Source organism: Arvicanthis niloticus, chromosome 8, assembly GCF_011762505.2.
Source record: "Arvicanthis niloticus isolate mArvNil1 chromosome 8, mArvNil1.pat.X, whole genome shotgun sequence".
Lineage (NCBI taxonomy): Eukaryota > Metazoa > Chordata > Mammalia > Rodentia > Muridae > Arvicanthis > Arvicanthis niloticus.
Genome location: NC_047665.1, coordinates 65426072 through 65450335, shown reverse-complemented (window position 1 = coordinate 65450335; position 24264 = coordinate 65426072). Strand labels below are relative to the sequence as shown.

Genomic DNA, 24264 nt, shown 5'->3' with positions numbered 1-24264 from the left:
TCTGAAACCTCTGTCATCAAGATTGACGAGGATTAACCCCTAACTTACGCGCTAAGCTGGATAGCCAATGACGGGTAAGAGAGCATATCGAGACCCTTGCCCCTAAAATAAGGGAGGCCTCACCATCTTAAGTGAGGCTGGGGTCCTTTGTTCCAACCTAGGACAGGCACAGTTTCCGTAAGTTTTCCCAGCCTTCCCTTTTGAAAAAATTTAAAAAGGGGGACCTGTTGGGAGCCGACTTTAGTAGAAAGCGGCTATCAGCTTTGCAGCCATCTTGAGCCATATACCCTGATGAAAGACTTGGTTTGAGACTTGAGACTTGAGACTTGAGACTTGAGACTTGAGAAAAGAGTCAATAAAGAGAGACTTGGTAAGAGACTTGATCACACCCTGTCTTGTCTCCATTCTTCGAGTCTCCTGCCCCTGCAGCCCCACTCTCTCTCTTGACCAGAACACTTAACACCAAAGCGTTGAGACAGAATATTGATTCACAACACACATACATACACACACACACACGTGCACAGACACACATGACTAAAATTAAATTTAAAAAATGTTTTAAGTGATTGGACAGAGGACATATCTCAGACAATCTTAGGGAACCAAATAAAAACAGCAAAACAGAGGCTGAAAGAAAGCTCTGGAATAAAGGCATAGACTGACCCTGGCCATAAACTTCCACTGTCTAGCCAGGTTTATGGATTATGGAAATCTTGTTACACAGACATTTTGAAAGAGACTATACATGGCAGAACTGAGTAATGGCTAAGACGGTAGGATTACCATTGTAAGAATGAAGCACAAACCTGACAGTGTTTCTGTACAATTCCCATATGAGTAAGACAATACTATTTGTGTGTCAAAACATGTAACTGATACTGCTCTGAGCTGAATGTTAATAGACCAGAAGCTGAAGAAATAGTCTATATACTATCAGTTAATCCACTCTAAACTGTTTGGAAAGCCTAAGATTCTATTTTGCTTATCTTTTAATCATCATTAATCATTTGAAAGATGTGAAAAAATTCAAATATAACCATGAAAGTTGATAACTGAGAAATAATTAGTGACTTTGACACGAGTGAAAAGATGGATTTCAAAAAGAAAATGATACAAGTGAGTAACAAAGCTCCCACTTTCTAACAGTCCTACCACCATCACAGCCACAGTGGTTACAGTAGTTGTTCTTCTCAGGACTCAGACAGACTGACTAGAAGCAACTTAAGGGCTTGTTCTGGCTACAGCTCAAGAAGGGATACTGTTCTTATGGTATGGAAGATACAGTGACAGGAACAAGAGGCAACTGATCACACAGTATCTGAACTCAGGAAGCAGACAGGGGACAGGATGTAGGGTCAGAGGTAATCCCTCAAGGACCATTCCCAGTGACCTATTCCTCCAACAGAGGTACACCTCCAAAAGGTTCTACAGCAGCCCCAAACAGCACCACCAACTGGAACTTAAGTGTTCAAACACAGGAATCTAAAAGGGTTCTTTCACATTCAAATCACAAGAGAATCTAAACAATTCTTCAATCATTCTAGTAAAAACACTCTCTTGTTAAAATAATCTACAACTGTAACATACTTTACTTTTCTAATTTTCTTAATTATAAGGAGAATGAACAAAAACTCTTGAATCTTTGAACACTCACCCTGTGCGAGATTGGCCAACCTTATCACAAATATCCAAGATGAGGCCCCAGTCCTCGGCAGTATTCAACTCACTAGTTGCTTTCTCTGTAGATTAGAAAAGAATATTGTTATAAAATGTTATCACATTCAAATCACCAAGCTGTAACATAATTAAATCTCAACATCAAACCCAAATAGTTGCTAGTACTATTACTAATCAGATTTTGATGTGCATCTCTCACAGGGACAGGTTCAATCTATCACAAGTCTTTCCCATTCACACTTCAGTTGCTCTTTATTTCACTTGAAAGCCATTCATCTTTCTTCATTCAAATCTACCTCTATCTGAAAAAAGACTATGTAAAAAATATTTTTATTTTCAGAAAATTCTTAGCCTTACTTGGCAATGAAAAGGACATGGACTAAGCATTGACACATACACCCATTCACACTCACAGCAAAAATCAGTCAAAAGCCTGATATATTATTAAAGACATCAACAGAGACAGTCAGATTGAATTTAAAAAACAAGAGCAAGATAAACATAGGAAGCTTTCTTAGCAGCAAAAGTTTTCTAGCAATACAGATATAGAGGGTAGCCAATATAGAAGACATAAGAAAGGAGAAACAAAAAGGAATAATAATAAAGCCTTAAGAACAAGGCTGTTTTATACTACTGAGTTACAAAGAACTTCGCTCTAGAAATGAAAGAACAAAGAGAACTGAAAAGGAATGGATGCTAGCTACAGTGACACACACATCTCTAATCTGAACACTTAGCAAGCAGAAGTAGCTGGATCTCAGCATTCAATGCCAATCTGGCCTACACAGGAAATTCCTGGCTAGCAAGAGCTACATAGGTGAGACCCTCTCTCAAAAGAAAAAACAAATCATAAAGAGGAATAAGTACAAGCTGATTAAAATGTAGGTTGATCACTACTTGCCTTCCTCATGCAAGAGAGCTAGCAACTACCAATGAGAGAAAGAGAGGAAGTTTGCTTTCTGGAGATCAAACAATGCTTTTCTGGACTAGTAGACACCAGAATAGTAGAGATGGGCACAAAAAATAAAGGAAGTATTAATTCTTGACCCAGCATGAAAAAGAGAAAAGATGCCATCACCAAAAGCTGGGTGAACTGAAAACGTAGCTTGTTCTAGAACGATCCTTCAGGAAAGGGAACTTACTGCCAATTGCTGATTCCAAAACTACAAAGACAGCAAAAAGAAAGAATTCTAATGTAGCACACATTCATCTATCTCCTTAAGAACCAATGACATGGCCAGAAGGCTGAAGATTTGATGCTCCAACGTTCGGTAGTATAGGGGCTTTTCAGGTGTTCAGCGGTCTCTATAAATTGGCTAAGTTTTAGAAGCTATGCTTAGTGCTTCCCATAACTTCGGTTAACTCAGTCATTCTGGATTTCTGATGGGGTTGAAGACCTATAGTCTCATAACCAATCCTGGCTATTTACTTGGAGAGAAAAGATCTGAGTAGATGGTTTTCAGCTGACATTCATTCTAAAGCCAAAAAAGCCAGGATCAAAAGTAAGTGTTTTAGTTAGAAGAGATGACAGAGATTCTGGTTAGTCAACAGAATGATGGACTGGGTATTAGGACTATCTTGTACCTCACTGGTACAATTAGGAATAAGTATGCTCTAATTGTATTTTGAGAGAAAAGTTCTACTTTAACAGGAAGAGTGATATGTAGGAGGAGCTAAGTGGGAAGGAGTACTGAGAGGAAGAGATGGAACAAGGAGAGAAGATGAAGAAGAGGAGAAGCTGGGTGATGAGAGAGAGAAAGAGAGAGGGGGCATGGAGGCAGATGTTCACATGTCTCCACCAGTCAAAGATAGTTTTTATATCTAGGTTGGGTATTGGGTTATGCTTCTGATTGAGCATTACCAAACTTATAAATCCTTTGATTAACATTTTAAAAAAATCGTATAAAAGCAAAAAGGAAAGGGGGGGCATGGGACAGGGGTGTTCTAGGGAGGGGAAATGTGGAAAGGGGATGGCATCTTAAATGTAAATAAAATATAAAATAAAAAAAAATTTAAAAAAATAAATTAAAAAAAATAAAAAAAGAACCAATGACATGACAAGCTGGAGGACCCAACATAACAGACTGATGGAGGCTCAATGAGGACAAGTCAGGGCACTTTCAAGCCAGGGGTAAAATCATGGGGTCCACACCTCTGTAATCTCTAACTGTAAGAATTACATAGGGAGTGTATTTAAACTCATGCATGAAGAAATAAAACCATTTTGAAAAACCTCAGAGAATTCAGTTCTTAATGCAACCTGTCCTTAAGAAAAATTAAGGTCAACATTTTACTAATAACTAATCAAATTAGTTTTACCAGAGATTAACTCCCTTGAGGTAGGAAACTTCCTAACTCTAGCCTCCTCAAGTACTCCACGTGAAGAGCATCCAGCTACAGTTCACCCTAGCTACACTACTTCATATAGTGGGGCAACACTAAGAAGCATTGGTGAAGTTTATAACCCAGGGCACAGGCTCATTACTGTACTTACCATGATGCCATGCTTCTCTGATACACTGCTCAGGCCGATGCAAAGATCACTAAAGGCCTAGAGTAGTTCCTATTCTCTAGTACATAATGTTGGGATTTTAGCAAAATTTTACAAGTCATACTAAAAGACAAAAACAACCTGAAAAGACATGCAAGCTTCAAATTCTGACTGATAGATGGTAGAATGCTAGACTTAACAGTCTTGGAATTTTCAAACTATGTTTAATATGTAAGAACAACCTATAAGAACAAGACAGTAGAAGCAGATAAAAGTTTGAAAAAAGAATAAAAATGATTATTTAAAACCAGAAATTATAGATAGAAGGGTTAATGAAATTTCTCAGTCAGTGAAGATGTTTGACATGCATTCATGAGAACTTGAGTTTGATCCACAATACACACATTAAAAAAAGATAATGATAAGCTAGGCATGGTTGAACACACTTGTAATCCCAGTACTGAGGAGACAGAGACACATGGGTCCCTGGGGCCAAATGGCCATTCAACCTAACATCAATGAACTACTTTAACCAGTAATAGTAGACTAGACACTCTTCTCTAGCTCACATGCAAACTTACCAATATATACTACATCTGAACCATACATAAGATACAAGTACTAAAAATACAAATCATACAATGTTTGCTCAGACCACAATAGCATTAGACTAGTAAGTAATTACTGAAGAATCCTAAATACATGGAGAAAAGATTTCATTTAATTAATTTGTCTTATGTGTATCTGTGCGTGTGTAGGTATGTGGGAGGTCAGAGGACAACTGGCAGAGTCAGTTCTATACTAACACCACATAGATCCTGGAGATGCAACTCAAGTCATCAGACTTGAAAGCAAACTCTAAGCCATCTCACTGGCCCTAGGTCTGATTGTTTTGTTGTTGTTTGTCATTGTGGTTCGTTTTTGTTTGAGGGTCTTTATAGGATCTCATGTAGCCCAAACTGACTTGAATTCACAATGTAGCTGAGAATAACCTTGAACTTCTGATTTGCCTTTCTCTAATTCTCAGCACTGAGATTACTAATGCATCACCATACCTGGTTCATGAGGCTCTAGGAATCAAACCCCAGGGCGTTGTGTGTGCTAGACTACCACGTTAGCAACTCTGCTACCTCTTAGCCCAATACACTTCAAACATGAATAAAAACTTTCAAAGCCTCTGTAGTGGTGTGAATAAAACTGGTATCCACAGGCTCATATATTTGAATGTTTAGACATCAGGGAGTGGTACTATTTGAATGGATTAAAAGAATTAGGGGTAGGGGTGTGGGCTTGTTGGAGTAGGTATGTCCTTGTTGGGGGAGGTGTTTCACTGGGGTGGGTTTTGAGGTTGGAAAAACCCAGTCTCCCCTAACTCCCCCCAAGTTCCCACGCTTGTGAATCCAGATGTAGCTCTCAACTACATGTCTCCAGTACCATGCCTGCCTGCTGCAATGCTCCTTACCATGATGATAATGAACTAACCTAACCCTCTGAAGCTGTAAGCATGCCCAGAATTAAATGCTTTCTTTTCAAGAATTGCCATAGTCATCTCTTCACTGAAGTGAGAAGTTTGGTTTCTTAAACAAACAAACAAACAACAACAACAAAAACAGAAATATTATGAGAATGTGCTTTTGTTTTAATCCCAGGCCCAGGTATGGCAATGTGGGACATAGTCTGCAGCAGCTGACTATGATTTGCCTCATGCTCTCGCTGGGGTGTGATTTTGCCAGCTGCAGATAGTTTTGGGGATTGTGTGGTTTGAAATTCCAGAGACTTTTCAGAAGATATATGAATGCTAGGGCCCTGAGAGGTGGAAGCTGGGGGGTAGGGGAGACTGTTGGTAGGTTGGTTGTTGTTGGTCACAATTTGTTAAGCAGCCCCATGCACAAAGAAGAAATTTGTTATCCTGACTGTAAAGACCAAAGTTGCCCCAAGAAACTTGAAGCTTCTAATCTTCAGGAAGTAGTATAATACTAATGTCTCCCCCTTTCTAATCCCTGACTCTACTCAGCAATCTCTTTCCTTTCCTCTCTATCATTTTCTCTCTTATCTACTGTTAGGGGTGGAAAGGATAGAAGAAAAGGCTGGAGAAGGGTAGAAGAAGGACCCACAAAGTAGCAAAAGACCAGCAACTCCTCACAGCAACAGAGAAGTGACCAAGACAACCTCCAAGCAAATAAAAAAATACAAAGCAAGCAAAAAATAGAAAAGCAATTTCTAAATAAATAAATAAATCAGCATAACTGTTTAAGAGCAACCAAATCAATATTTCTAAATAAATACATAATTAAATAAATCAACATAACTGTTTAAGATCAACCAAATCAGTATTTCTCTATAGAAGCTAACTATAAAGAGATAAAAGGTACTAGTACTAGAAATCAAAGGAATAAGCTTATAAGTATTACAAAACAAATGTTGCAAACTCTATGCCCATTTTATTTTATTACTTGGATAAAGCAGGGTAACTCTTTTAAAGGTATACACCTAGACAAAAAGAAAATAGACAAACAGGCTACCTATTAAGACAATTAAACCAATAAAATTAATAATGTTTCAAATCACAAAGAATCAGGCCCAGTTGGGTTTACTAGAGAATTCTACAAAACATTAAAAAAAAAAAAAAAAAAAAAGTACATCAATTCTCTACAATCATTTGCAACAGACAGAAGCAGAGAGAATACTTCCTAACTTAGTAATGCTTCCAGAGTTACCATAATACTCAAGTCAGGTAACACTACTACTTTCAAACTATGAATATATCCTTTCCATAGATACAAATGCAAAAACTACTAGCAAAATATGAACAAACTGAATTCAATAATGTTTAGAAAAATCACATACTTTGACTAAGTGAGGTTTATTCTAATTATGCAAGACTGGTTAGACATCAAGGCTATCATTTTCTGCAACATGATAAGAAGACTTCTTTAGACTAGAGGTGATGGCACACACCTTTAATACCAACACTTGGGAAAAAGAGGCAGGTGGATCTCTGAGTTTGAAGTCAGTGTGGTCTACAGATCAAGTTCTGGGATAGCCAGGGCTAGAGAATCTGTGTCTCAGAAAGTTAAAAACCAAAAAACCAAAAAACTTCATGTGCTCTGTTCAGCTCAATATGAAAGACTAAAACAAAATGTGGAGGGTTGAGGAAAAGACTCCATAGTAAACTGACCACCAGAAACTTACTAAAATGAAGTTCAAGGTCAAGACCTAACTCTGTATTATCAGCATTTCCAGTGTGTGTTTGATTTTTTATTTAAGTATTAACCAGAGGCAGTCAGCCAAGGATTATCACCTGAGTGTTCTAACATGAAAATAAGAAAAACACAAATAAGTGGGAAAAAGAAGAGAGGGAAAAAAAGGTTAAACAGAAGCTATGTTCAAAGGTCAAAGCTGCATACATGCACAAAGTAACTAGTCCTGACTAGAACACTGTAATAAACAAGAGATTTAATTTTTTAGCCTGACACAAATCAAACAATAATACTAAAATTCTTAGTTTCTTTTTTTGCTTTTTTTTTATGCAGACTATTTTTGTTGAATATTTTATTTACATTTCAGATGTTATCCCCTTACGCCATTTCCCTCCCACCCAGAAACCCCTATCCTATCCCCCCTCCTCCTGCTTCTAAGAGGATATGGCCCCACCTACCCACCAACTCCCCCCTCCCCACCCTCAAATTCCCTACCACTCATGTTCAGCTTTCATGGGACCAAGAATCTCCTCTCCTACGTATGCCCTACAAGGCCATCCTCCCCTACATATACAGCTGGAGCCATGGGTCTCTCCCTGTGTGCTCCCAAGCTGGTGGTTTGGACCCTGGGAGCTCTGGTTGGTTGGTATTGTTACTCTCCTCATGGGGCCACAAACTCTTTCAGCTCCTTCAGGTCCTTCTCTCTCACTCCTCCATTGGGAACCCCATGATCAGTTCAATGGTTAGCTGTGAGGATCTGCCTCTGAATATGTCAGACTCTGGCAGACCTCTAAGGAGACAGCTATATCAAGCTCCTGTCAGCATGCACTTCCTGACATCCACATCAGCGTCTACCTTTGGTGACTGCACATGGGATGTATACCCAGGTGGAATGGTCCCTCCTTCCGTTTCTGTCCCACACTTTGTCTCCATATTTGCTCCCTTGAGTATTTTGTTACTCCTTTTAAGAAAGACCTAGGCATCCACACTTGGTCTTCCTTCTTCATGAGCTTCATGTGGTCTGTGAGTTGAATCTTGGGTATTGCAAGCTTCTAGGCTAATATCCAATTATCAGTGAGTGAATACCATGTGTGTTCTTTTGTGACTGGGTTACCTCACTCAGGATATTTTCTAGTTCCATCCATTTGCCTAAGAATTTCAGGAATTCATTGTTTTTAATAGCTGAGTAGTACTCCATTGTGTAAATGTACCACATTTTCTGTATCCATTCCTCTGTTGAAGGGCATCTGGGTTCTTTCCAGCTTCTGGCTATTATAAATAAGGCTGCTATGAACATAGTGGAACATATGCCCTTGTTATATGTTGGAGCATCTTCTGGTTATATGCCCAGAAGTGGTATAGCTGGGTTTTCAGGTAATGCTATGTCCAACTTCTGAAGACCCGCCAGACTGATTTGCAGAATGGTTGCACCATCTTGCAATGCCACCAACAATGGAGGATTGGTCCAACTTCTGAAGACCCGCCAGACTGATTTGCAGAATGGTTGCACCATCTTGCAATGCCACCAACAATGGAGGATTGTTCCTCTTTCTCCACATCCTCACTAGCATCTAATATCACCTGAGTTTTTGATCTTAGCCTTTGTGACTGGTGTGAGGTGGAATCTCAGGGTTGTTTTGATTTGCATTTCCCTGATGACTAAGGATGCTGAACATTTCTTTCGGAGCTTCTTGGCCATTCAAGTTTTCTCAGTTGAGAAACCTTTGTTTAGCTCTGTATCCCATTTCACACTCATACGTTAAACCTCACAAAGACCCAACAAAGAAAGAGAACTTCAGACCAATCTCCCTTATGAATATCGATGCAAAAATCCTCAATAAAATTCTCGCAAACCGAATCCAACAACACATGGAAACAATCATCCATCGTGATCAAGTAAGCTTTATCCCAGGAATGCAGGGATGGTTCAATACTCAGAAATCCATCAATGTAATCCACTATATAAATAAACTCAAAGGAAAAAAAAAAACACATGATCATCTCACTAGATGCTGAGAAAGCATTTGACAAAATTCAACATCCCTTTCATAGTAAAAGTCTTGGAAAGATCAGGAATCCAAGGCCCATACCTAAACATAGTAAAAGCAATATACAGCAAACCAGTAGCCAACATCAAACTAAATGAAGAGAAACTTGAAGCAACCCCACTAAGATCAGGGACTAGACAAGGCTGCCCACTCTCACCCTACCTATTCAATAGAGTACTGGAAGTCCTAGCCAGAGCAATTAGACAACAGAAGGAAGTCAAAGGAATAGAAATAGGAAAGGAAAATGTCAAAATTTCACTATTTGCAGATGATTATGATAGTATACTTAAGTGACTCTAAAACTTCCACCAGAGAACTCCTAAACCTGATAAGCAACTTCAGAAAAGTGGCTGGATATAAAATCAACTCAAACAAATCAGTAGCCTTCCTCTACTTAAAGGATAAACAGGCTGAGAAAGAAATTAGGGAAATGACACCCTTCACAATAGTCACAAATAATATAAAATATCTTGGAGTGAATCTAACCAAGCAAGTGAAAGATTTGTATGACAAGAACTTCAAGTCTCTGAAGAAAGAAATCGAAGAAGTTCTCAGAAGATGGAAAGATCTCCCATGCTCATGGATTTGCAGGATTAATATAGTAAAAACGGCCATCTTGCCAAAAGCAATCTACAGATTCAATGCAATTCCCATTAAAATCCCAACTCAATTCTTCACAGAGTTAGAAAGAGAAACGCTCAAATTCATTTGGAATAACAAAAAACCCAGGGTAGCGAAAACTATTCTCAACAATAAAAGAACTGGAGGAATCACCATCCCTGATCTCAAGCTGTACTATAGAGCAATAGTGATGAAAACTGCATGGTATTGGTACAGAGACAGGCAGGAAGATCAATGGAATAGAATTGAAGACCCACACATCTATGCTCACTTGATCTTTGACAAAGGCACTAAAACTGTCCAGTGGAAAAAGGACAACAGTTTCAACAAATGGTGCTGATTCAACTGGAGGACAACAGGTAGAAGAATGCAAGTCGATCCATTCTTATCTCCTTATACAAAGCTCCAAGTCCAAGTGGATAAAGGACCTTCACATAAAACCAGATACACTGAAACTAATAGAAAAGAAGGTGGGGAAGAAGCACAGGGGAAAGTTCCTGAACAGAACACCAATGGCTTATACTCTAAGATCAAGAATTGACAAATGGGACCTCATAAAATTGCAAAGTTTCTGTAAGGCAAGGGACACTGTCAATAGGACAAAACAGCAACCCACAGATTGGGAAAAGATCTTTACCAATCCCACATCTAATAGAGGGTTAATATCCAATATATAAAAAGAACTCAAGAAATTAGGCTCCAGACAACCAAATAACCCTATTAAAAATGGGGTACAGAGCTAAACAAAGATTCTTATTTGTAGTATTTGGTCTTTCTTAGTGCTGTGCTAATTCAAGAACATTCCCTGTTCAACGGGTAAAGGTAAAGGAGGTATTGGCAAGTTTAAAAGCAGAAAATTCCTTCAGGCTTACAAAACGATCCATATCAGAGCTGTCAGGATCATAGCATTGCTCAAGTTAGTCTCTAGCCTTGAACGTCTAGAATAAACACCTTTCAAGAAAGGCATCAACCCACAGGTGCTAGTTCACACAGTGCCTCTGCCTTGCTGTCTCTATCACCAGTGTGAGGTTGTAATAACAAATACCTGAGACTGGTTGCTCTAGTAGCCCCATCCGGAGACTTCACAGTAGATTTTAACACACCAGTCACATAACTTCAGAGTAGATTTTAACACACCAGTCACATAATTTCATGAAACAGGAAGCCATGGAATTTTAGACAACAGGCTCATTTTAAAATATAAATGAATACCAGCTCATTTTTATAGGAACTAATCCAGGTTCTGTAAGAACTATGTTCATCTCTTCCAACAACCCAATTACTTCCCTCTTAAGTTCCACCTTTTAAAAGGTCCATCACTACTCAACATTGCCACAGTGGGCACCAAGTTTCTAGCTCATGAACCTGAGGGCCATACTTAAACTACAATAGTGTTGCATAATCTTTTAATATGGAAAATAACAAAAATAAGTTATTCATTGATATGTAAGAATACACAATTTTCAAAACATTTTTTAATTTACTTAGCCTCAGAAAATGATACCTCAAAGCAAAGGCCTCACATGCAATTTTTTATTTTTTCCTGCACCTCAGTCTCTCCCTCATTCTGTCATGATCAAAGCCATAAACCTTTCCAAAGTTACATTATAGAAACTAAAAGCCATTCTTTCCTCAGTCAGCTGTAAAAACTAGGATTACTCTAATCTTTCTCTGCCTTTCTGTCTAGGAGCTGGCTGTAAAAACTTTAAGACCATCATTACAGAGGTGTCCTGGTTCACACTCAGAGGATCTGCTACAGCAGACAGAAGAATCATCTCAACAGGTAGGTCTCAGTAGGTTTCTCCACTCACTTCATTACCACTAGCTCATAGACTTTCTGTCCAATAACTTTTCTACATAGCTGTGCAAATATCGAATTTTAGCATAAAAATGAACAGAACCCCAGATGTCTGAGACTTCAGTAATATGGCTCCCATGTCAAGAAAAATTATTATCACAATTTATTATGTTTATCTCTTGTTAACCTACCTTAATTTTTTTTTTAAGCAACCCTTGGATTCATTAAAGTGCAGGCTAGCCTGAATATATAATCTTCCCGCTTCACTCACCCTAATGACAGGAAGACCACTAATAAGCACCACCATGCCCAGCTTAATCTGGTTTGATACAAGGGATACAAACCACAATACCATCTTAGAAATAGATCACCTGCTCTTCTCTACATTGCTAAATTGATTTTACAGGAAATTACAAAATCTAAGTATATATTCAAGAAAATAAAATGGATTTCTAACCCAGTCCAGGTCATATCTGAAGCAGCTTACAACTATAATAACAAAGGAGTTAACAGAGACCTAATATAAAACAGGAAAAGTGTCCCAAAATGATGATGATCAACACAATTTAAAAGAAAAGAGTGGTGGGGAAGAAAGAAAAAATCAGAAAGGATGTTGGATGAATTTAGAAACTAAAAAGAAATGGGAAGATCTCTTTTCTTTCTACTTAAGGGATAAAGCATAAAGTAATAAAAACAGAAAAGGATAATGATGAAATAATAAGACACAATTACTACACTACTATGTAACCCATTAGAAGAGGTGTTTGTATTGATTCAAGAAACATCAGAAGGCCAAGAGTCTTGAACAAGCAAATACAATCAGATTTGGGTTGTCAGAAAAAAAGAATCATTCTCCATGAATATAAAAGCAGCTTATAAAAGGAAAAAGAAGAAAACAAAAAATTTATGAACCTGTCATAACTAGGTGGGTTGTTTAGAATGCAAATACAAAATGCTTTTTCAGTTTAGTTCTGATTGAGAAAGAACTGTTTCAAACATACCTGCAATTATTCAGGCAGCCAAAATATAGTCTAGGTTTCCTCAAAAATAACAATTCTATCTTAAGTGTTTCAAAATCCATGCTCTCTACCTGTTGAACAAGTGCTAAGGAAGCCCCATACGTAAAATAAAACGTCAGTATCTAAAGCCCTGTAGGACCAGACCTCAGCTGCTTTGAATCCCAAGAAGGTTTGAGTCAGCCTATACAGCCATCTCTCAGTCTAACATTTACTTCATCTTTGGAAACCAGTTATTACTTTGATTTAGTAGTGCATTTTAATAATTGATTCATCTTGGACAAGTAGCCAAGCAGGCACTTAAAAAAAAAAAAAAAAAGCCTATGTGAATGAATCAAAATGACACCTATTTAAAAGTTTCATGCTAACTGGAACTACCAGTCCTACTTTTGATGAACTATACATTGCTTGTTATGACTTTACGTCTCCTAAATTGACGTTTCCTAAAATGACATTTCCATGAATATATGGCATCTTAGCTTGGTTTCTACTGCTGCAATAAAACACCATGACCAAAAGAAACTTGGAGAGAAAAAAGATTTGGCTTACATATCCGTCATAGTACATCGAGCAACGACACAGCAGGACGTGGAGGTAGAAACTAAAGACCATGGAGAAATGCTACTTACTAGCTTTGTTCTTCATGGCTTGCTCAGTTGCTTTCCTATACACTCCAGAACCACCTACCCAGGGGTCACACCCCATCACTAACCAAGATAATGCCCTACAGACTATTTTCTTAGTAGAGGTTCCAAGGAAGGAAGGGAGGCAGGGAGGGAGGGAGAGAGGGAGGGAAGAAAGGAAAAAAAAGAAAACTCACCCAACCAGAATCTATGGCACAATCCTTATCAAACATGCCAAAGACTATAAATTCCCTTCTCCACATGCATACAGAGGATCAGCATCTGACTCACATTTGCTCATGTAAATCAGAAATGCATGTAGCAGGCACAGTGGTGCATGCTTTTAAACCTATCACTTGGAAGGGCAGAATTATATAGATCTCTAAATTCAAGGCCATCTTGGTCTACAGAACAAGTGCGAGGGCTTCCAGGGCTACACTGAGAATCTTGCCTCAAAAACAAAAAACCAAACACCTCAATAATACATTTTACAGTTCTGAACTAATCATTTCTGATGCTTCCTCAAGATCAACCAAATAGTGGCCTAATTCTTCTCAGCTCACACAAGACACATACATACATACATACATACATACATACATACATAAATACACACACCCACCCATATCTGCTTCTAAAGAATTCAAAACCTATTTTTGTTTGTTTGTTTTTTGGGTTTTTTTTTTCCTCAGACAAGGCTTCTCTGTGTAACAACAGCCTTGACTGTCCTGGAGCTCAGCTCTGTAGATCAGTATGGTCCTGAATTCACAGAGATCCCTCTGCCCCTACTTCTTCTGAGTGCTGTTATTAAAGGCACATGGCACCACAGCCGGGCTTATTTTATCATTAGATTATCTCTGCAGTTGTGGTGGTCTGAATGAAAATGGCCCCTATAGATTTATTGGAAGTGGCACTATTACAAAGTGTGGTCTTGTTGGATGGAATTATATCACTGGGGTGGGCTTTGAGGTCACATATGCTCAAACTAGGTCCAGTGTCTTTCTCTCTTCCTGCTGCCCACCAATCAAGATGTAAAATTCTCAGCTACTCCCCAGTACCAAGTCTGCCTCCACACTGCCATGCTTCCAACTATGACAATAATGGATGAAACCTCTGAACTGTAAACCAGACCCAATTAAAAGCTTTTCTTTGTAAGAGTTGCTATGGCCATGGTGTCCTTTCAAAGCAATAGAACACTAAGACAACAGTCATAAGGAGCAGAGTAAGGATTTTCTAAAAGTACTCAGTAGAATCACACATTATTAATGCTTCAAATGAATTTTAAGTCTTCTTAACAGATTAGACAAGTTTTTACTGATAAGCAGGTGTGGTGGTTTGAATATGCTTGGCCCAGGGAATAGCACTATTAGGAGGTGTGGCCTTGTGAAGAAAGTGTGTCACTGTGGAGGTGGGTTTTGAGACTCTCCTCCTAGCTGCCTGGAAAACAATCTTCTCCTGGCTACCTTTGGATCAAATCATAAAACTCTGAGTTCCTTCTCCAGCATCATGCCTGCCTGGATGCTGCCATGTTCCCACCTTGATGATAATGGACTGAACCTCTGAACCTGTAAGTCAGCCCCAATTAAATGCTGTCCTTATAAGAGTTGTCTTTGTTATGGTGTCTCTTCACAGCAATAGAAACCCTAATTAAGATAGCAGGTATTTCTGATTTCCTAAAATTTAACTGTTGAACATGTGAGAAAATAAAGAAATGGGACAGAACTCATAACCCATAACCATCATCCTGTAGAAAAGGAATTCTCATTTGCCAGCTTCAAGATGTTGTCTAAAACTGAGCATTAGGGGCTTGAGACTCAGTGTTAAAGTATATGCTATGTTTCAGATACTGGGCTCAATCCTCAACAAAGAACCAAGCTAGTGACAAGAAAGCTAATTAAAGTCAGAAGAGAGATGTATCTGACCAAACACAGCTGCATAAAAACAGTAAGGAGTAGAAATGTTTAAGAAAGAGATAGAGGGCTGGAAAGATTGGTTCAGTGGTTAAGTGCACTGTCTGATCTTCCAGAGGACCCAGGTTCAATTCCCAGCACCCACATGGCTGCTTACAACTGTCTATAACTCCATCCAGTTGCAGAGGATCCAAAACCCTTACACACACACACACAGACTACATACAGGCAACAGGGAAAACACCAATACCACTACATAAACAGAAAGGAAGAAAGGGAGAGAGGGAGGGAGGAAGAAAAGACTGCAGAATTAAAAAGAAGCCAAGTCAGACACCAGAGCTACACACCTACAATCCCAATATTTAGATGCAGAGGCAGGAGAATTGCTTCAAACAACAGCCCGCTTTAAAGAAAGCTTTTTGATCTGTCAAGGTTTCACATGAAGGCACAGGGGAACCAGAAAATTTGAGTTGTTATAATTCATCATGAGTTCATATTAGACTGTAGAGTCAATTAAAAATATTTAATCAAAAGGATTACATTTACATTCTTAAAACACAACCAAACATCACTAGAGAAAGAAGAAAACAATTAAAAGCTTCTGTACTAATCTAAAAGCTATTTACAATGGTAAATAACTTCCCAGTTGCAGAAATAGAAGGATGGATTCAAAGCAATTAAGATAAAGCATATACACTATACCATTATCCTGAAGGGACACAGTAAGTTCGTCTATTACACAGTCAAGAGTACATATTTGTTGTCAGGAATGTAGACAATTACAACAATGGCAGTCAAGATGTCATACAGGCTACTAACCTAAATAACAAATAATAACTGATGTCTAGTCAGAAAAACAAAAGGAAAAAATGTTAACTAATAAAAAAAAAAGGTTCAATATAGGTTTGAACAAGCTGAGGTTCAGGTGTATGAAACATATTCTATACCAGTAAAGAATTAGAATATCAAGTGTCTTGACAAATAATCCTGATAGCAACCTGAGATATTTTTATAACTACTTACAACACTAGAAAATGAATTCAAAGGAGTTTGATCCTGTTTAATACAAAATTCTCCTACTCACTAATAGTAAATGCTATAGGGGCAATTGAAGGCCAAAATCAAGAGCTCAGGACAGTGGTTCTCAACCTGTGGGTCTTGAACTCCTGGCAAACCTCTATTTCAAAAAAAAAATAAAACAAAAAATTAACATTATGATTCAAAACAGTAGCAAAACTACAGTTATAAAGCAGCATTGAAAATAATTTTATGGTTGTAGGGGTTACTACAATATAAAGAACTTTATTAAGGGGTTGCAGCATTACAAAGGTTGAGAACCACTGCTTTAGAGGAAAAACTAACCTGACTGTGGTTTATGATGCTGACTGGACTAAACAAAATAAGTAAAAAGTACATATAGTGGATTAATAGTATTCATGACATGGACTGGTCAAACAGTTTGACTAGAAATACATACTTTTTAAAAATTAATTAATTAATTAATTAATTAGTTTGTTTGGTTTTAGGCAAGGTCTTGCTATATATAATACCTTTGGCTAACCTGGAACTTACTAGGTAAACCAGGCTGTCCTCCAACCAGTAGAGAACCACCTACTTGCCTCTGCCTCTTGAGAGCTGGGATTAAAGGTGTAGGCCACCACACCTGGCTGCTAACTTACTATTTATTCTAAATATTTAAAGCAGCATTTATCAGAGACAAAGGAATGATTCAAAGACATTTCTTATTGGCACTAGGCTTGTTTTTGCACAACTGTCACTTAGCAGGCAAAGGCAGCACTTAGGAAGCAAAGGCAGGCTTGGATACAAAGTGAGTCCCATCTCAAGAAAACAAGACCAGGGACTGCAGGGTTTGGGTTTCCTAGCCAATGCAAGGCCCTGAGTTAGATCTCCAGCACAGAAGGGAGGGAAACCCACACTTTTTATATTTTAAAGGTTAAGAAGGCAAAGGTTAAGTAGGCAAATCTCTGAGTTCAAGGCCAGCCTGGTCTATGGAGCTAGTTCTAGTACAGACAAGGCTACACAGTGAAACCTTGTCTCAAAAACCAAAACTCAAGATGAATGACACATACAAAATCTCATGTTTTGCCAGGTGATGGGACAAGCCTTTAATCCTAGCACTTGGAAGGCAGAGGCAAATTGGAATTCTATGAGTTCAAGGCCAACCTAGTATAGTGTTGAATTCTGGGACAGCCATGTTAAACAGTGAAATCCTGTCTCAAAAACCAAAGTCAAGATAAATGGAACATTATAAAATAATCAAATAATGAAAATAACATAATGGAAAGGTAAATTCAAGTTTCTAATACACTGACTTTTAAGTGGTAACTGAACGTCAAACTGACAATCTATAAAACTGTCAGTAGGTCATTGCTAGATAAATTATGGGTTTTAGTACATTTTAGGAATTGCCCCTAAGGTACAAGAGACAAGACTGAAATATTCTTTATGACGTTTATGCCATACAAGACCATCAATTGATGAACTTAATACTATCAAGAAAATGAGTAAGGAGTAGTGAGTAGAAACAACTGATGATTTGCTTTAAGAGACAGTAGCTAGGAAAGCCTCTCTTAGAAAAATTTTTGAACAGAGTGCCCAAATGATGTGATGGACATTAAGATCGTAAAATGCCTATGGGAACATTAACATAAGCAAAGAAAATGGTCTACAAAGCTACAGTGGTGGAAATGCTTGCAAAGTTCAGATCCAAGCAGCTTGACATGATAGGGAATCCAAGGATCAGAATCATATATATCTTTAGGTATTACATAGAGAAAATTACCAGAGATTTTTTTGAACAGGTAGGTGACCTTACCCAGTATTTTTTTTCAAAGAGTAATGGCTTTTATAAGTGAAACCTTATTAGAGGAACAAAAAGGTAATAAAAAAATTCTATCACAAAGCCCCTGTCACAGTCTCTGAGAGGGCTGAGATATGGCTGAGTATAACATTGAGCTAACAAGAATCTGGATACAAGTTACATAGGGCCAAAAGATCTTACTAACAGAACGGGTGGAAGTATGAAAGAATCAACATGACTCTTAGACATCAGAACTGACTAACAGGAAAGATTAATGACTCAATCCTGAGACGGGCTAAGATGACAGAATGAGAAGTGGGAGGGGAATAAATGAGTTTTTCTAGACGCCTATCAAAATCCAGTGGAAATATTCAGCAGATGGATGCCTAAACTTCCAATACTGACAGACTATTTAAACTTGTGAGTAATTGGAATATGAAAAGTGTTTAAAGCTGTTTTAAATCTTACATCATAAATATTTAAAAAAAATTTTTTTTGTTTTTTTTGTTTGTTTGTTTTTTTGTTTCTCAAGACAGGGTTTCTCTGTGTAGCCCTGGCTGACCTGGAACTCACTCTGTAGACCAGGCTGGCCTGGAACTCAGAAATCCTCCTGCATCTGCCTCCCAAGTACTGGGATTAAAGGTGTGAGCCACCACTGCTGGGCAAAAAATTTTTTTCTAAGTACTTCTTAAACACTGACTCAATTCTCTTACCAACGCTGTCAGTTAAGAAACACTGTACTTTTTTATTTGTTTGTCTTTTGCTTTTGCAAATATATTTTCAAGGAAACATTATAGTTCTTATACTCCATATTTAAAGACAAAGAAACAAAGGTACAGAATATCTAAGCAACTAGCTTAAAGCCACATTGCTGATAAGGGGCTAGTCTGAAACCTGAATTTAAGCAAATCACCCCAAACTCTAAGCACTGAGTCTCATAAGACTCTACGAGAACAAAGTGCCAATGGAGAAGAGGTTTTATTACTGCTCAACATTTGGACACTGAAAAAAAGGGGAGGAGGACACTAAAAAGCTAAGCAGAAAACCAGAAAGAGTTGGTGACCTACAAACCTATAGGTAAAGCACAGAAGAAAAATGTAAGACATCAATAAAAAACTGGATGAGGAACTGACTGTTGGAATTGTTAAATACAAATCAGTAGGGAGCTTGATGGTACAAATTATCTTTATAATTCAAACTGCATTTTTTTAAAAAAAAGTCTAACAGGCTTAACATATTTTCAACTCAACAAACATTTATTCAAATATGTAATGTTTAATTTAGTAAAGACAAAAATGCTGAGATTTGTAGAAGATGGGGGAAGGTGAAAATTACCATATTTAAACAGCCCCAGAGACATTAAATCATGACTGAAGACTTAAAGTCATGACTGACTGTGAAATGTTATTGGCATCTACTGGATGAAGAGCAAATACAAAGTTAACACTCTACACTGTTTAGAACATAACCTCCTTAAGGATTTTATCTAGTCTAAACAGTCAATAATGCTGCTACTTATAAACTCCAGGTTGCAGGAATCAGCAAATAATTCAGGTACAACAAGTCTGACTCTAATTTGACCTCAAAGCATGAGGACACATATGTAGAAAGACAGATGAAATAACAGAAACAAAAGCATAAAGGCAAGAAGGGGCCTGTGTTTGGACTGGGCGGCGTAGGTAGCAAGAACAGGTTTAACATTAAGAAATCCATCTGAATCCACTGCAAATGTAGGTTCAAAAAAAAAAAATCAGAAAGAACACATATTGATCCCTGGGTTCCATTCCGGACACCATGAAAACTAACAAGCCAGGAGAATATAAGTGTGACTGCAGAAAGCAAGATTATATAGGATCACTACAGGTGCTGGGAACAGAAACAGCAAGTTTTTTATTATAAGCATATGTCCTAAAAACTGATGCAACAAACTGTAAAACTGCCAAAGGACTGCAATGAGATGCTCTTTATGGTCAATGAACACTGTGTTCAGTAAGTACTGGTGCTAAGCATTTATTAAACACAATTTCCCAATTCATTACTTATTTAGCATTATTGATGATTTCTCAAGTTCCATCCACAGCTCAGATTCAGGACATTCAATTAAATCACTATGAACCAGGAACAAAGTGGCAGTAATAGGATTTCCAGTTGGCAAAATTTAAAATTCACCTTTAATAAACAAAATTCATAAAGTAACTCTCACAAGTTATCTTTACCTTTCTTTTAATACAGTTACGGTTAAATTCAGCCTGTGGGACTGGCTGGTTCGCCTTCATTCTACACTATGGTGCCAGTGTAGTTCAGTGTAGTGCATTCAAAACATTCCAAAATTCTTTCAAGAAATTCAAATTCAGGCCAGGAAAACAGTCCTGCTAAATTGGTACGATCGGTACCTAATACCAGTGATTCAGACAACAACAAAAATTTACGATTTCAGACCCCTTTCTAGAATCAAAATCCTCTTCTACACTTCCCAAAGGCAGAGGCCCAGCCTGAAAAAGGCTCAAGTCTTCAATGGCGTTTCAGTTGTTGCCAAGTAATCCATCTTCATCTCTTCCAACATTTCAAACTATCCATACGTAACCAGACCTCTGTCCTCCAGGGACCGTTATAAGGGCCACTTAAAAAAACCCTTTAAGTAAGTAACCTTACCTAAAACATTTTGCCAGTTCCTGATGCTTTCCATTGGGCCAAATACTTTGGCGATAGAGCTTATAATCAATTTGCTCAAGCCAAGATACGCCTCAGCCCTTTACTTCTCCCAGAAGCCAAGCCCCAGCGGCAGATGGCTTCGTCGTCTGTTCCTCCTCCCGAGGCAACCCTTTACCCCAAATCCCTTAAGCGATCCTTTCAAAGCTCCCCCTCCTCAAGGCCCATTAGAGAGGTTCTAAGTCCCATGTCTTTCAAAGAGGATGCGCCAAACGCTCAACCCTCTCCCAACTCTGAACGAAGGGGCCCCGGGAGAGAAGAACGTGAGCTCGGCCTTGGGAATCCAGAAAGAACGAACGCAGGGGGTGGGTGGGCGGCGTGGGCTCGCAGTCCCGTGGGGAACCCACCGGGGACGATGAAAACACTTACCAACATCCTGGTCGAAGGGGTTGGTGGCAAAGAGAGGCATGTCCGCTGCGTGCCGAGGTGTCCCCAGGGACTGCCCTCGACACCGCGGCACTCAAGGTGTGACGGAGAAAGGAGGCCCCTCAGGTACAAAAACAGCCAGGGAATCTGCCAGTGCAGGGTCCTTCTCAGCCCCTCCTCTCACCCACCCCCAGCAACAGAGGCGGCGGCGGCGGCAACAGCGGAGAAGCTGAACAGGTCCCCGCGCGGGGCGTGTCGGGAATTTAGGCGACTTGAGCGCTGCCTGAACGCTGCCTGCTCCAGTTCTAACTAGAACTCCTAGAACTCGCCGCCTGCACCGAGACCCAGGCGAGGAGCCGCCTCTGTCGCTTCCTCTACTGAGCTTCCGCGTGCCCGTGTGGTCAGAGGCTATGTTCTCGGCTTTTCCATTGCCCGGGCGTCTCGGGAGGACGAGGTCCTTCAGGCGCACCGAGGCCAACTAAGAGCCTCTGGAGTGAATCAGAGACTGGGAAAGGAAGAGGGTTCGGTTTGGGTCCAGCCAAGCCTTTAATTTTTAACTCCTTGAGTTTATTCGATGGGTTGTTTGTGATGATGTTGTAATCCCTCTAGAAGATCAGACAGTCCTTTGGGTTATTTGAGTAGAATGTCGAGCGTGCTGGTTGGGGGGCCAAGGAAGTTGTTGGGATTGGAGTCATGTGAGCTGGTGGAACTGCCTGGAATCCCTCGGAGGGGGAGTGTCGAGGCGCGCAGCCTCCCGAGAGGCTGAGGTAACGCTGGCTCCTTCCCCAGCCTGAGATCAGAGGGAAGCTTTCTGGGTGTCGGCTCCGACTGACTAAACGTGCAGTCACTGAGTCGCTGGGGTGACTGGAAGATTAGACCGTCGCAGCCCTAGTTAAGCACACACATCCAGCAGCAGAAATAAAAAAAAAAAAAACAAAAACAAGAAACCACGAAAAATGAAGCCAGACATTGATGAGGACTCTTGGCAACTTAAATGTTGATTTGGTGATCTAATTTGTAAATGTGTGTGTAACAAACGCCCCCCCCCCACACACACACACACATTGCCCTCTAAATGATGTGAAATCTAAAGAATCATCTCTTGGAAATATTACGTAAAATTAGTAAGTCGATCTTGCACACGCAGTGAGATTATGTAAAATGTGCCCAAATAGGGACACTTAGAAATGAAGCTTATAAACTAATAGATGTCAACAAGATTTGTGTAACAGTACAAACAGCTTGCTTACCAAACGGTTAAAGTCGAATTCTGAAGAGAAAGGAGCAAACTAAAGCATCGGTTAATGTTTTCAGTTACTTAAAAATAAAAGAATCCAAGGGATGGAAAACAAAGTTGCCTGATGGGATATAAATTAATATAGCATTCTTAAGAGAAACGATGGGAAGTATATAGCGAGCTTTTGGAAATGTGCCTTTGGTTCCAGTAATCCTGATTTTTAAAATGTACATAAAGACAGTCTTTAAAAACATGAACCAAGATATTAATGGCAGCGTTGTTTACAGCATCGAAGCATTGCTGACTGCTAAAATGTCCGACATTAAAGAGATTGGACAAACTCTTCTTCGTGTCTGTTTCCTCACTTATAAGAAACGGAAATGAAAAAAAAAAAAAACTACTGAAGATTAAATTAGTAGAAGCAAATCCCCTGTAATAGTGTCTATCATATAGCAAGCACTCAAGTGCAATCAATAGTTTTCATTGTACTGCTCAAATAGAGCGTCTGTGATATAAAAAATTATTTAGCCATTGAAAGTAACAGTCTAGATCTGTATTAACATAGGTAGACATCTGAGTACATAAAAATGTAAAAGGTTGTAAAGACTAAGTATGTGGCTCAATGATGGAGTGCTTGTTTAAAATGAAAGAGGCTCTGAGTTCTGTCCTTAGCACTGAAAAAAGCCTACAAATACATGTGAAATAAGTTCTGCAATTTTTAACAATCTGAATGAAAACATGAATGACATGATTATTTCTGGACAGGATCTCTCTGAATAATTTTTTGCTTATGCATTTTATATTTTCCAAGTGATTTAATGATGAGCATGATTTTCCTTTCAAAAGGGTGAGATTAAAATATAAGAATGTAACAAACATCATACATTAAAGCTGCCATATTCTTAACATTTTGAAGTGCTTGTGTGTCATTATGAGAAGTATAAAATCTTCCCGCTGTTGGTATGGGAAGCAGAGTCTTTTAATAGACTTTCTCTTGATTACTGCACTGACAGAATGAAGTGTCAACTTATCCATTTAAAATGATGAACCTGTGCCTTAGGTACCTTATCATAATTGCCCTGACTCAGAGCCAGATGGTTATGAAAACTTATTTAGGCATGCTTATAATCCAGTACTGAAACTGAATTGTTATGTTGCTAGCAAAACAGTACTTTTCAAGTTTTAATCATCAATATGTGAAAATCAGGAATAACATATATTAGTATTGATAACATTAACCATGTATTCTGACCTAGAAGAATGACTTTGCTATTAGGGATCTTTATGATGTAATATGCTATGAAATAGAGGTTTGGAAAATAAGAAATGTTATATGTACAAGAAAAGCCAAATATACAAGGTGGCATGGCTTTGTATTTTGGGGTTAACTTGTCATATTACCTAAAATACTGAAATTACTGGTTTTAATAACAGTTTCTTTAAAAACATTTTAGAGACTTGATTTCACATTAAAATGTTTCTGTAATACAGTTAATAAGTCCCACAGTTAATTTTGAAATGTTACATCCCGTTAATCAACTTGATTTTTAAAACTGTTCTATATTATAAAGATATCTGTGTGTAAAATGGAGTAGCTCCAGGAAAAATTTCTGTTATTATAATAACCCACAATTAATACACTCAACCTACCTATCTGTAAACCACTCTCTATATTACAGAGTGATTTTTCAATAAATGTGACATCATTCATTCACAACTCTTACATGATTCCTCAATCAGGCAA

General features: G+C 38.6%; 1 protein-coding gene across 3 annotated transcripts in view; it reads right to left on the bottom strand.

Moving 5' to 3' along the window:
* The window catches only part of Stam (signal transducing adaptor molecule), a 60023-nt gene extending 38483 nt beyond the window's left edge, over positions 1-21540 (bottom strand). For 2 of the 3 annotated variants that reach the window (XM_076939520.1, XM_076939521.1), the window contains exons 1-2: positions 21287-21471; positions 1658-1742 (exon numbers count right to left, since the gene is read on the bottom strand). In XM_076939520.1, coding sequence (XP_076795635.1) covers positions 1658-1742; positions 21287-21326 — 125 coding nt within the window. In that variant the 5' untranslated portion in view covers positions 21327-21471. Of the gene's footprint in view, positions 1-1657; positions 1743-21286 lie in introns of all 3 variants that reach the window. The other variant, XM_034509967.2, reaches the window with a different exon arrangement.
* Between the last annotated feature and the right edge of the window lie 2724 nt (positions 21541-24264).